Here is a 13,946-nt window from a genome sequence, read left to right on the forward strand (position 1 = left end):
GATAATGAGCTAGAGATGGTTTTTGGTAACACTACTTGGTGCTGGTGCTGGTGCATTACAAACACAAGTCTTTGGTTCAATTCCTGGGGAGGAGCGATCTGGATCTGATCTTGAATCACTTGTACGGATCGATTGCAATGGGTCCTTCCTTTTCCAGACCTTCCTAAGCTTCCAAGATCAGCTACTAGTTGGTGGCTAACGGGTTGTACGCAGTCAGAAGGCACTCCGATGTCTTAGTAAGTTTGTTCTGTGGTGAATAGTAACAACATACCTTTCTAGGGTTGTACTTGTAGAGAGACTAGACTTATGCTCCAAGTAATCGTATGATAGACATGTTCCTTGTGACATCATGTCCTAACCTCTTTTAAGATCAATGTTATGCATGACGCACCGAGCACCACATGGCCCGGACTCTAAGTGACTGAGCTGCCTTCAAGTTTCCACGCAGATCCACTCCATTATCATCCGGGTTAGACCTAACCAACCCGGTCTGGCCCCTAGGACTTTCCTCTGCCGTACCACAATTTTGGGCTCACGCCATCCCGGCGTATCAGTCCATGTGCCCTCTTCTTTGGGCTGCTCATTTAATGCCCAACCTGTTCTAGTTCGGCATACTACTATTTCCATTAAAGAGCAATATTGCTTGTGCCACCCTCCAAGCAAGCGACAACGTATGTAAAATATATAGTTGTGTAAATTAAGGGAGTTCCTGTGGCCATCCTATCTAAGATTGCGGACCTGTTCCAATTTGGCATACTACAATTTTCATTGGCTTAATTGCAAAAACACCCTCTAAACTATCACTTTTTGGCAACTTTACCCCTTTAAGTTTAAAACTCCCCAACTACACCCTCTTAACTACCAAATTCGAGCAACTTCACCTCCCTCCCCTCATTTCTGTTAAAATATTGGACAGAGTCAAAGAAAAAGACCAAGGTACCCCTGGCTTTAAAAAACACGACAAAAAAAAACATAGAACAGAACAACATTTCTCTCTATCTCTCTATTTGTCGATCTAGATGGATGACCATTACCATCTCCGCCCACACCAGTGACCACCCCGTATCCACCGAATCTCCACCCATCCCGCCCAACTCCATCTCCAATCGACAATAGAAGCATATCCAATCGAGTTTATTGTACCTGGTTCGAAACCATACTACTTCGTTCGATTCCGTACGTAGTTCTACCTACTTCTCCTGTGAGGGGAGGATAAGGAGGTGGTGGTGGAGAACTCGTGGAGGTGGTGAGTGGAGGGTGAGAGGGGGTAATTCCGGGGTAGGGGTAGGAGGAGGAGGATAAATGGGTTTAGGGTTTTCTAGTGGTGTAGAGGTGCAGAGGTGTAAAGAGGGAGGAGAGAGATCAATAGTGGAGAGAGAGGGAGGAAAAAGATTTGATGTAGGGGGGGGTTTATAAAGGGGGTGTATAAAAGGCATTTTCATATATTGATTTACTTTTCCATCAAAATTTTCAATTTTCCATCCAAATTCCTAACAAAAATGGATGGAAAATGGGGGAGGATGTGAAATTGCTCGAATTTGGTAGTTAAGGGGGTGTAGTTGGGGAGTTTTAAACTTAAGGGGGTGAAGTTGCCAAAAAGTGATAATTTATGGGATGTTCTTGCAATTAAGCCATTTCCATAATAGAGCACTATTGCTTGTGCCACCCTCCAAGCAAGCAACAACATATGTAAAATAGGTTTGTAAATTAAGGAAGTTTCTGTGGCCATTCTATCTAAGGTTGCGGACTTGTTTCAGTTCGGGATACTACTGTTTCCATTAAAGAGCAATATTGCTTGTGTCACCCTCCAAGCAAGCGACAATGTATGTAAAATAGTTGTGTAAATTAAGGGAGTTCCTGTGACCATTCTATCTAAGGTTGCGGTTGGTGGGATAAGTTTCGGATAGAAACACACACACAAAAAAAAAAGGAGATTAATCATTAGCCCAAATTTCTCAGAAACAATTGTCCGCATGCACGAAGTTTATGGACCCTGATGTTGATAATATTTGTAGTAGCTTTTGCAGCATGTGATTAATGATCACCTTAAGGGTGTTCCTAGTTTAGATTTCAGACCAATGGACAAAGTGGGACCAATTAATTAAGTCAAGGACAGGTTCAAGTTTTGGTACAGTTAAGAAATTAATAACCCTGGAAAGTCATCTCTACAACTCCCACTTAATTATTTGTGGGAATCAATTCCAATACTAATCATATTTACATATAAATATGCTTAATTATATGTAAATGTTCATATTTATATATAAGTATCTAGTATCTATATCTCGAAATTGAAAATAATGAATGGAGATGGGTCAAGGGGCCTATCATGACCATGTACCACATGACACACCACATGTACATTGCACCCTACCATCCATTAACCATGACTCATCAAACCCTGCCAAACCCTAGACCCCACATGGCCCTACTATTTCCCCATACCCAACACCCATGTGGACCCCTTTCAAGCACATGGGATGAACCCCATGGAGACCCAAACACACTCTCTATAGAAATTTTTGAATGCAAATAGGATACTGTACATGTGTATCCGGCACGCATCTGAAAACCGCCCATAGTTAGATCTAGCACTCACAAAGAGAATTGTCCACACTTGTTTTAGATGACCCAAATCACAAAAAGAAAAAGAGAAGAGAGAATGGTTAGCTGAGTAGGAGAGAAGGTGTTCAGATCTTAGTCGTTCAAAATACGTTTGAAGCTCGAATGAGCACCGGGTACCTTGCACCCAAAAGGTTCCCACTTCCCAGTTTCGTTTGCACCCAAAAATTTCTCCCCCCCTCTCTCAAACCAAGTGTCCTGGTTTCACTTTCCCAAAACCAAAGTTGACCATTTCCTCTTGAGTCCCAAAAAGTATGCCATATGGGCGGCTGAGTTTGTCCAACCCTTGTTCCCTAAATGAAGGCGATTTGCCTCACGTATGCTGCTGATACAACCGACAGCCTAGCTTTTCTTTGTCCTATATATTCATGCGATTGATACCATTGCACAAGGGCCTTAATAATTGTTTATACCAAATAAAAAAGGGGCCCTTAATAATTCAACTCTGTAGTTAATAATATAATCCTATATTGAGATATTCATTCATTCACCTCTCTATAAAATACCTTTCTTTGTCTCATAGCCTCCCCATTCTCTCTCTCTCTCTCTCTCACAACTTCCTTGCAAAGCTTTGTGAAAACTAACCCAACTTTCTCTTGTGATACTCATATCTCCATACAAGTTTTGAAGAGGAGTTATTGAACCATTTTGTGTGTAATTCAGAGATGGAAAGCTCTTTGTTGTATGAGGGTGACCTTAATCTAAAGGCAACCGAGCTCCGATTAGGTTTGCCAGGGACGGATGATCAGCCCGAGCAACAGAACGCGGCTAATGGAAGAAACAACAAGCGGTCATCGCCCGAATCGGCTGACGGAGGCTCGAAGGGAAACACCGAGGCTGAAGACGGCAACCGTGGGAGCGCTCCCGCGGCCAAGTAAGTTATTTGACCATGACTTGACAACGTAAAATGTTTTTGTATTTGGTATATACATAGTCTAAAGAATGAGCAACTAATTTGATGGTTTTATGTGTAATCGCAGGGCACAAGTAGTGGGTTGGCCACCGGTCCGATCCAACCGGAAGAACAGCTTCTTGCCAAAGAAGGCCGAGGCCGAGATCGGAATGTTTGTGAAAGTAAGCATGGATGGAGCCCCTTATCTTAGAAAGATTGACATGAAGGTTTATAAGGGCTATTCAGAGCTCCTGAAGGCTCTGGAGAACATGTTCAAACTCACCATAGGTAAGAACATTTGATCATATGGACTGAGACGAAAGTGCACAGAGATCTGATAACTGTGTCGGGAATCGTTTTTTGTTCTAAGTTCTAAATGTGGAACCTTTGTTTTCTTATTCAGGTGAGTACTCAGAGAGGGAAGGCTACAAAGGATCAGAATATGCACCAACTTATGAAGATAAAGATGGTGACTGGATGCTAGTTGGGGATGTTCCATGGGAGTAAGCACTCTCTCTCTCTCTCTCTCTCTCTCTCTCTCTCTCTCTCTCTCTCCAGTTACTAATATTAGCTATGGGATCCTTGTTGCAGTATGTTCATCACATCATGCAAGAGACTGAGAATCATGAGAGGATCAGAAGCAAAAGGCTTAACTTGTGGGGTATGACAAAAAGACACCGCAGAAACCCATACGGCAAATTTGGGAAGTGAAGATTTTCCTCTTTATGAACATACAAATCTTTGATCGAGCTTGGGTTGTTCAAGACTTTTTATTTTGAACGCACGATACCCTCTTTGCTCCGGATTTCGACTGAGACGAGCAAGCAGAAAACAGAGAAAGAACAAGAGAATTGAAGAGTTCTGTGTAGTAGTAGTAGTAAGTTGCAGAGGCAGTTCCATGGTGGTTTGAGACCTGTTATGTTGTATTGTTTTATTTGTATTAGTTAGATCGAATCGAAACTCGATGCCGAACAATGCTCAGAAGTTTTGGTTATATATGTTGTATGTATATCAAACACATCTTTGGTTCTAGTTTTGTGCCAAGAGTTCTGCGTTTATTTCATTTGTGTTCTGTTGTGCTTGTTTGTCTTTCAAGCTCTGTTGTTAGAATCGTACGATTAACGATCTGTATCGCATGATTCGATACACCAATGTATCCATCCGTACAGTTGGAACACGGAAATGACACGATTTGTGACACATATCATATGAATCGGAACATTTACAAATCAATTCACTTTTTCGACATGTTTTGCTTGTGAAAGGGATAATTTGAAGTCGTCAAATGAGATGTTTGAAAAAGTGTTCAAATTTGAGCGTTGAAAGCCTTTCAAGGTGAGTATTGGGAATTTGGGATCACATGAACTGCGAAATTCGATTGCGTCGAACCTACATCTCTTGCAATACAATCCAAGGATTTTTGCTATTTGTGAGGCTCGATTCATCACTTAAGACAGACTTCTTATTGATTTAGGCCTCGAATGATGGATTTTAGGATATATCTTTTTAATTGAAAGACAAAGACATATATTTCAACATACAGTATTGTAGAGAGCATGACCGAATTGAAGCGATTATTAGTTCACAATTTGGAAAAAAGGAGTATTTCGATTCTCGATTCGATTTGATTCACAGTTTGACAACTACGCTATGACGTTATTATCTGTTCTAATCTAAGCCAAAGAACAAACCTAAAAAACATCATCCTGAAACAACCTCTGCATTCTCTCAAAGAAAAATACCCTTTGGATTTGACATTTATCTTCACACAAATCTAATCATCCTTTGCACTTGTGCAACATCATCCGAATCTTTACAGGATTTTTCTCCCAGATTAAAAGGGGGGTCTCAAAATAATTCTAAGAAGCCTCATGAAGTTTAATGGCCCATCATGTAACAATTCGATAAACTCCCCTTTGTCTAAACCTGGGAATAAACAAATTCAGATTGTTCAGATCTGTTTCTATTGTTGGGACAAGCTCAGACCAGGGTTTTAAAAATTGTGCAATAGGAAACGTAACGGTATCAGTGATATAGTCATATATCGGCCGATATCGGATCGTGTTGGACGATACGCAAGTAAATAACAGAATCGGAGATCCAAAATCCCGTTACGTTACGGATGATACGGTACGTAACGGCCTCCGTTTAAAATATGAAACAGACACTTGCTATGGTCTAGAAATTATGTTTCAGATCAAAGCACCGGATCCACGGATCAGAAACCAGATTATTCAAAATCATATTGTTAAAAAATACGTCGGTATTGTAATTGTAACTGCAGAAGATGCTGCTAACCTTCTTGCTTCCAATACACAACTCCGGAAAGCTAGGCATGTTCTCATGTATCCTGGCCAAAAACATTTGACTTTTGAGCCTCAGAACTGAAAAATCGTTTTGTCTAATCAAGAGCCGGCTTCTAAAGAACAGAACAAATTAATAATCTAAGTACAGGAGGAGCCTTTAGATTCTTTGTACTATGCACTTCTGGTTCCTATGGCAGTAGGTAATTAGGCAATGTTCTTGTCACCCGATCGGGCAGTAAATATTGTGAAATATGGCGGTGATACTATGCGGCGGTGCCACAAGCTAATAGGAAATTTCCCGTTACGGTACACGCTACTATTGTACTACATGGTTGAGATAGATAGTGAAAGACAAAACGGTATCGTGAGGTTCCTTATGCGGCCTTTTATAGGCCGGTAAAACTATCCATGACGGCATCAAATTTGCACTCAATATTTGTTCCACATGTATCATTGATTTACGTCGACTACGACAAGGTTTGCCTAATGATCCTAAGGGTTTTTTTTAATACCAACAGTCATCTTCTCTAAAAATTTAGAATTTCATATGAAACCCAAACATGACGTAACACATGATGCCTCGTCTTAGAGAGAGAGAGAGAGAGAGAGAGAGAGAGAGCATTGTCAACAGTCAGACTGAGTAATCATAGTAAGATACTGTATTAAGCTGTTGCACAGAACCATATAGCTATAATAGTAAACCGATTTTTAATTCAAGTGGACATTTTGATTAGGTAGCATAGTCCTTCCCCTTCCTATTTGAGAGAGAGAGAGAGAGAGAGACTCCAATTGCGTTGCACAGAGAGAGAGAGAGAGAGAGAGAGAGAGAGAGAGAGAGACTCCAATTGCGTTGCCCAATTTGTTTAAGAAAACAATCTTTCGCAACAGAATATTATTAATTTCCCTGTCCGTTTACCTGACAAAGTATCACGATTGGGCTACACACAATCTTAACAAGGATCATGTCAGCTAGTTAGTGGGCATGCATGTGTCATTGTCAAGGGACTTTATATTAAGGAAAATCGTTTCGAGCAATGTAATTAATTTTTTGTGCTTTGTGCGCATATTTATTCTATCCTGCTATGAAGCACAACAACGGATACGGATACGGACACAGTCACAGTCACGACACGACACCGGCACCGGCACGATCATGGTCAAGACATGACACAGACATACAATTTCTTATAAAATTAGAACACAGATACGTTGGAGACACATCTAACACAAAGTACAATTATATTACCTATCTACCTTATGAATTCATATTAAATTCATGAAAACATTACTTTTGTAAAAATTTAAAAATTTATAAACCACAAAGAGTTCTACCATTACTATTATGAAGATACAAATCAACGGCCACGATATGATGAGTATCATGAATGAAACATCCATGGAAATTTTGACTCTGGACCTAGCCTTAAAAATTGCATTTTAACCTCCTAATGTGTCCATCACGTGTCTTAAAAATGTCCATTCAAAAATGTATGATAAGAAAAGCGAACACGTATTTCGGCTTGTCCAACACGCGTCCGGAAATTATTGTGTCATATCCATATCAAACGTGGATGTGTGAAGCCGGTGGACATGTCGGTGCTTCTCAGCAAAGAAATACCAGACCAAATTCTCAAAGGTTCCTCAGCTGGGGGCCCTGGGCTATAAAGCAAATCTACCTGATTTACTTTTCACTCAAAAGATAGGATCTGTCATTGGAATTGATGTGAATTGTGACCATATCCATGTATTTCCAACTTCCCCTTTTCCAGCAAAATCTTGATATGAACGTTAAGTTCAGATAGAAAAAAGAGCTAAAGGTTCATTGAACTTTGATTTTTTAACTAAGGATGTGAGGTTAACGAGGCAAAGAGACTCCTTGAATTGCTGAAAAATAAAGCCACGAAATTTCTTTGCTTCAACTCTAATCACACAACTTTTGTTTTAGTTTTGTCTGTCCTATGAGCAACAAAATGACGCATAAAGCTATTGAAAAACTAATGCGAGACTGGATTCCGTGGACTTAACTTTAACAATTCCTCGACACTCCCTGGTGTATTACTGCATGGTTTCTTTTTGTATCATTAATTTTAATGATGGAAAACTTTTAACGATTCCAAAATCAACATATAACCTAAGGCCAAGCCAATTGAATCAAAATATTTGATAAACTTATGAAATACGCCCGTTCTGCTAGGTGAAACAAGTACTTATTTTTTGAATTAAAGATAATGTATTATGAGAGAATGATCTGTCTCATAAAGTGAAAAATAAGTGCTCAAAAAATAAAAACCTTAGCGGAACGGGGAGCCTGCTTTCCTAGTACATGTTGCAATTGCAAGTCCAAATATGCCTTTAGCCTCCACTCCCTTTTCTTTTGATAGATGGGTTCCTCATGCTAAACAGTTTGATCTGCAGTTACAGGTACAACGTTATTGGGACAGTTTGTTCGGCAGTGTTTCTATTCTTCAAAAAAAAAAAAATTGAAGTGTCCAGACAACTTATACGCACCTCAACTAATTCTGGAGGACCAATCCTAACGCCCATTAGCGGGGGGTTCTAATTTAAACTAGAGCAGTTATTAGGGCAGTATAAAAACGGAGTCGCTATACCATAGTTGTTCTAAGGATCATCGACATAATTCACAAGTTTATGATAGGTTTACTACGCTATGGGGGTGTTAGGGAGCCACATTTTTTAACTTTTGGTATTTTGCTTCATGTATTTTTAACTTTTTGAAAATATTATGGTCAAAATGTATTATTGAATTCGTAAAATGTTTGAGAAATATGTGTAGAATTAATGCATTTTGTAATAAGAGTAGCGTATGGGAGATATGTGCGTAATACATTTTATAATCTTCATGTTAAATGTTTAAGAATGTATTTTGTTGTCTCCTTGCCAAACACCTAAAAGTGTATAATGAGAAACTGAAAATGTAAAAATGAAGGAACCAAACACTGCCTTTACTGGCAATGTCTGAATCAAATGGCACCCAGATAAATACTTGTAGTTTTATTTGTGGATAAAAGCCCCAGAAAATTATCAAGAAGCTATCTATCATTACCATTTTACCTCGAGGTCCAGAAAATAGAAAGTAGTTTCCATCAGGTCTCCTCTAATTAATGAAATACATGAACCCTATGAAAGTGTCTGAAACCCTAAACCCTGAAAATGCCTAACCCTTAGGGTACCTTATGAAAGTGCATAAACCCTAGCGTACCCTATAAAAATGCCTAAACCCTTAGGTACCCTATGAAAATGCCTAAACCACTGAAACCATATAATAGGAAAGTGCATCCTAAAACCCCTATAAAAGTGCTTAAACCTAAACCCTAGGGCTCTATGAAAGCGCCTAAACCTAAACCCAAGGATACCCTACATCCTAGGGTATCCTAAACCCTAAAACCCTAAGGTATATACCCTAAGATTTTAGGGTACCCAGGCATACTAGGGTACCCTAGGATGCCCTAAAACCCTAGGGTGATCACTTCTATTAATGGTAAATATATTTTTGTAAAAGTGGACCCAGTTGTAATTAAGTATTCTATCTCTTCTTAATGGGAATTAAGCTTCACTTTTCTGTACTTAGAGGTAAAAATCTCAAATAATTATGCATATCATAATCAAGTTAATTTGCATTGATCTATACAATTGAGTACCTCACCACTTGCTTTTGAGGATTTGGGTCATTCGAAATTTATTGGGATCAAGCGACATGGTGAGGACTCTGTGAGTGCTCCCCAACGTATTGGGCCTAAGTGCACATAAGGAGAATCTCATCTGTTGTTGATCCGACTCCTAACACTAAAGATGGTCATTTGCATGGAATGATTCATGAAATGACTGGATGGCAAGCAACAATTGATCGCATATACATTTTGGCAGCGGAGAAATTTGTAAAAAGGAATGAGAGTAGGCAAAACAAGGATGCTTAGAAAATTTTGAACCATCCAAGTGAGAAGCATGGAGTGTGTTGTGTGTGGCTTCAATTTGGGGACAACCAGGATCGACTGTCCAGATGGAGCTGAGGGTCATTTGGACAGGCTCAAGAGACTTGGAAAACAGAAGGTCGCAGGAGAAACCTAGAAAAACAGAGAGAGACACTTAAGAGGAGATCGGAGTGCTTGTTATCATTATTGTCTATAGTGGATTGATCCGTCCGTTCCTCCCGTGGAGTAGATACACAGCCTGTGCATCAAAGCACATAATCTTGTGTTCTTCTGTGATTGTTTCTTGCTTGCCTAGCTTTCATTCATCCTTATTGTTCATGTTATAGATCGAATAGTTGTGTCTCCTGCACTAAAAACAAAGGGAATCATCTGATTGTTCCCTTAAGAAGGATGGTGTATCCAACCCCAGACAAATGTACGTTTATATTACGGAACCCACAACAGGGTGCTGATTGGAAGTTTGAAACAGAATGAATAAGGTAACCACATGATTAAAGCTTCGTTAATCACCAAAGTAAACAACAACATGGTGCTTTGATGTAATCGTGGATTTCAACGTGATGAATGACATTTGATATTGGGTTTTTAAAAAAAAAAAGAAGAGACAACAACATGGTGCTAATTCAAGCAAAATGAACAACCTAATCAGATGACCAAAGAATCCTGCCAATGCTGATGGTGCAAGGCATACAATGCTTGAGATGAAAAACATTATTGAAGTGCCATTAACGACAAATAATTCTATGTACTTCCCAGTTTCGTTTGAAATGTATCAAATATTTGTGCATTTTATCATCTATTAGGCCTCAGCTTTCCATGGTAGGATGCCCAGTAACATAACCTTTCAATAGCCAAAATTGATAACAGCTCATACAAAATAATGATGTTTGACAGTGGTTTCTACTTTCTAGGATTCTTGCTTTTTCAATGTTTTCCCATCTATTTTGTAACCAAAGGTGATCTGTAGTTAGACAAATATTTTCCTTTCCTCTTTGATTTTTGTGACAATGACAGTTTAACTATGATGCCATATAATGAGAAAAAAATAGTCTTTTTAAGGGATCCATTTTCACGGGAGTAACAGGAACATTCTTCTAATTGCAACATGTGATTTATGAGGGCTCAACTAACTCAATGCTACACATATACCAATGCAAAAACGTTGACATCAACAAGGTAACTTTCTATATTTCATTTCCTTAATTGATGGCTAAGGTAGGACTACAATGATAAGACTCTTAAGGTGCCTTACATAATACGCTAAACATCGATGTTTTCACCAGAGTCAAAGCATCAACAGACAAAGACCAAGTAAAAATGCTTAGTAAATTAACTACTTTGCCAGACAAGTATTAAATCTCGAAAAGTAGAATATAGACCTTACTTTTGATTCTTTGGAGTGCTCTTACTCAACTGTTTGAAACTTCAAGAATGCCCATGAACACCTACTGATATGTTTGCGAACCTGCTTGAGAATCCCAAATCAAACCTTAAAAATGTCATGTTCAGATCAGGTGACCGACCACCTTGATCTTCGGAGAAAATCTTTTTACGCCATTAGGCCGTCATCAACCGTAAATGAATGAGCCTATGCTTACTGCCCGCGCTTGTTTTCTAGGCATCTGGATTATCTTGTGCAATAAATTTCAGTTTCCTATGCCGAAATCTTGAGTCTTCCATGCCATTGCATGAGGATGAGAAAGAACATCATGAAGTAGAAGTGGTACTGCTTGGCATCAATTACACATCCTGAAACCATCATATCTTCTGTTAGCAAATCTAATATAGTGATAAGCCATTTCAAACAATTGAAAGGCCTTTGTTAATGCTTCTACATTAAGGTCATATCTATTAAACTAGTGACTAGTGAGCACCGGTAATTAAGTACGAGAAAAAGTGCATATCTTCCGATCAAACCTTCAGCAATTACAATCCACAATGAGTCTGTCACTTTTTAGCATAACTTCCAACCATTGTCGATCAAGCGACCGAACTCTTCTCATGCATTTGACCAAAGAAACACCTAGCATCTATGAAACACTGACACAGAATGCCATATATGTGTTAGACACTCTGGGGACACACGTGGCGTGTCCATTATATTTTTAAAATTTTTGGACACCCATAGAGACACGATAAGGTGGTTTTTACAACTTCTATTAACTTTTCTGGGGTAATATCTTTAAAACTTTAAAAGCATTAGGCCAAAAGTGTAATATAAAATATATATGTATGTACATACTATAGGCAGACACCATGGGTCGATAATGCACTCGATTGGTGTCATAACCAAGTACTAAGTGGTTACCATGTAGGTTTCACATTTAACAGATTCAACCATGTCCAATGCTTGTCCGTCTCCCTATTTTTTAAGAATTGTCGTGTCTTGTATCTGCGTCCTTACTACATAGCCTAGCCTTATCAACTTCACTCACTTTGATCTAACAAACATCATTTATAGACTAAGATTTAGCATTTCTAGTCGACATTCTGATAAAGTATTCTTTTGTAGATTCTAACTACTAAGCTTCGCAGAAACCCAATATCACCACATTCCAACTCCCACCTACATGGATTTGCATCGCTTCAGAAGAAAATGTACCAACATTGATATCACCATTCTCCATGTACCCAAAAATCATCAAATTCCAAGAGGCTAAGTTTTGACAGGCATTCCTCAAAAAGAGCTTTTGTTTCCAGTTTCCACTCTGTCATCGGCCTTGACATATATCCACAAATCATGGTCGTCTAGAAAACCACATTCCTCTCTGCTTTTCTTTTAGTTGAAAGGAAAAGAGAAGAAAGAATGGGAATGTTTAACTTTCTAGCATTTTTAATGTGTTCAATTAGTAAAAAAGTTGTGGAATCTACTCTATAACTTTCCTGCTACGATTAGGTTTCCCTCCAAATTTGTTCAGCAAAAAATACAAGATTTTGCAGAAATCTTGTTTCTACGCTAGTTTCTATTTATTAAACTATTACTTTTTAACTTTCTCTTAGATTTATGATATCAAGTAAACGCATAAAGAAAAATACGTTTCATTTTCCTTTACTTCATCTCATTATAGAATTCTCAGGAATAATTTTTCTGCACTAATTTCTCGACCAGAAACGGAGCCTTAAACAAATCATGACCAGCATCCAGCCTAGCACTATTTCTGCAGGCAAAATCATCGAATTCCAACAAATTGCATCTTTTTCATGCATTTCATCAAAAACCGGTCTAAATCAACTTTACCACACCTCATAGTTAGATCAAGATTTGCATTCTGCAACGACAAATCATACCCATGTCCATGTTTCAAGAAAACCCCATATACCACCTGTCCATCTTTTCAACTTTGTTTGTCGAGCTAAAGTTTTTAGCCCTAAACAAATACTCCCTCCGTCCCTTTTTAAGTGTCCTGCTTCGTAACTCCAACTTATTAAAAAGACATCATCATTACACCTTTCACATCAATTTTTTCCTCCACTTTCCCTACTTACCCATCATCATTACACTTTTACTCACTAACTTTTCAAAATAAAATCTACTTTTAGGGACAAAATAGACAATACACCAACTTTTACCCTCCTAACTTTACAAAATGGACACTTATTAAGGGACAGCCCAAAATGAAATACTGGACACAAAAAAAGGGACGGAGGGAGTAGCAAAATTGAAAGGTTCAAAATATTCACTCTGCATACAAGAGAACATACCCACATCTTTTTTGTATTCAAAGTTTCCAAAGCACCCATGAATCACTAATGGCAAAACAAAAGAATTTGGTTGGGAGATTCCGTCAAACAGCTTGTGGGCAGGGTCAGTGGCATTAAAAAGGCCAATAGAGGTCGAAGATTTTGTTGAGGATTAGTCAGACAAGGAGATTGACCGGGCGATCAGAAGACGGGAATGACTGGGTTAGAAAGGCTTTTATGATGAAAAATGTGTGTGTGTGTGTGAGTGAGTGAGAGAGAGAGAGAGAGAGAGAGAGAGAGAGAGAGAGAGAGATATTCATTTCATGGCGCCAAAAGAGAAAAGGAGGCAATGAGACGGTTTAACTTCCTTTCGAAAAATGATTATTATTTTTTTTCGATTTGGGCCATTGCTCAACTTTGGGCTTTCTATAATGGGCTAACCCGTATCAAGGTTGAGGCTTAGGCCTGGTTGAATAGACCATACTCAGGCCGGCA

General features: G+C 38.8%; 1 protein-coding gene across 1 annotated transcript; it reads left to right on the forward strand.

Moving 5' to 3' along the window:
* The first annotated feature begins 3,009 nt into the window (after nucleotides 1-3,009).
* LOC131324206 (auxin-induced protein 22D-like) lies at nucleotides 3,010-4,546 on the forward strand. The gene is made up of 4 exons (XM_058356068.1): nucleotides 3,010-3,496; nucleotides 3,603-3,802; nucleotides 3,918-4,017; nucleotides 4,106-4,546. The coding sequence occupies exons 1-4, from the start codon at nucleotides 3,288-3,290 to the stop codon at nucleotides 4,179-4,181; spliced, it is 585 nt and encodes a 194-aa protein (XP_058212051.1). The 5' UTR covers nucleotides 3,010-3,287; the 3' UTR covers nucleotides 4,182-4,546.
* Nucleotides 4,547-13,946: the final 9,400 nt, after the last annotated feature.

The sequence above is a fragment of the Rhododendron vialii genome, chromosome 4a (genome assembly GCF_030253575.1).
Source record: "Rhododendron vialii isolate Sample 1 chromosome 4a, ASM3025357v1".
Classification (NCBI taxonomy): domain Eukaryota; kingdom Viridiplantae; phylum Streptophyta; class Magnoliopsida; order Ericales; family Ericaceae; genus Rhododendron; species Rhododendron vialii.

What these genes read in the sequence shown, in the direction of transcription:
- LOC131324206 (XM_058356068.1), top strand. Translation starts at nt 3,288, where the DNA reads ATGGAAAGCTCTTTGTTGTATGAGGGTGACCTTAATCTAAAGGCAACC. An exon ending in GGGAGCGCTCCCGCGGCCAA is followed by an intron (nt 3,497 to 3,602) that starts GTAAGTTATTTG and finishes GTGTAATCGCAG; the next exon opens with GGCACAAGTAGTGGGTTGGC. An exon ending in CATGTTCAAACTCACCATAG is followed by an intron (nt 3,803 to 3,917) that starts GTAAGAACATTT and finishes TTTCTTATTCAG; the next exon opens with GTGAGTACTCAGAGAGGGAA.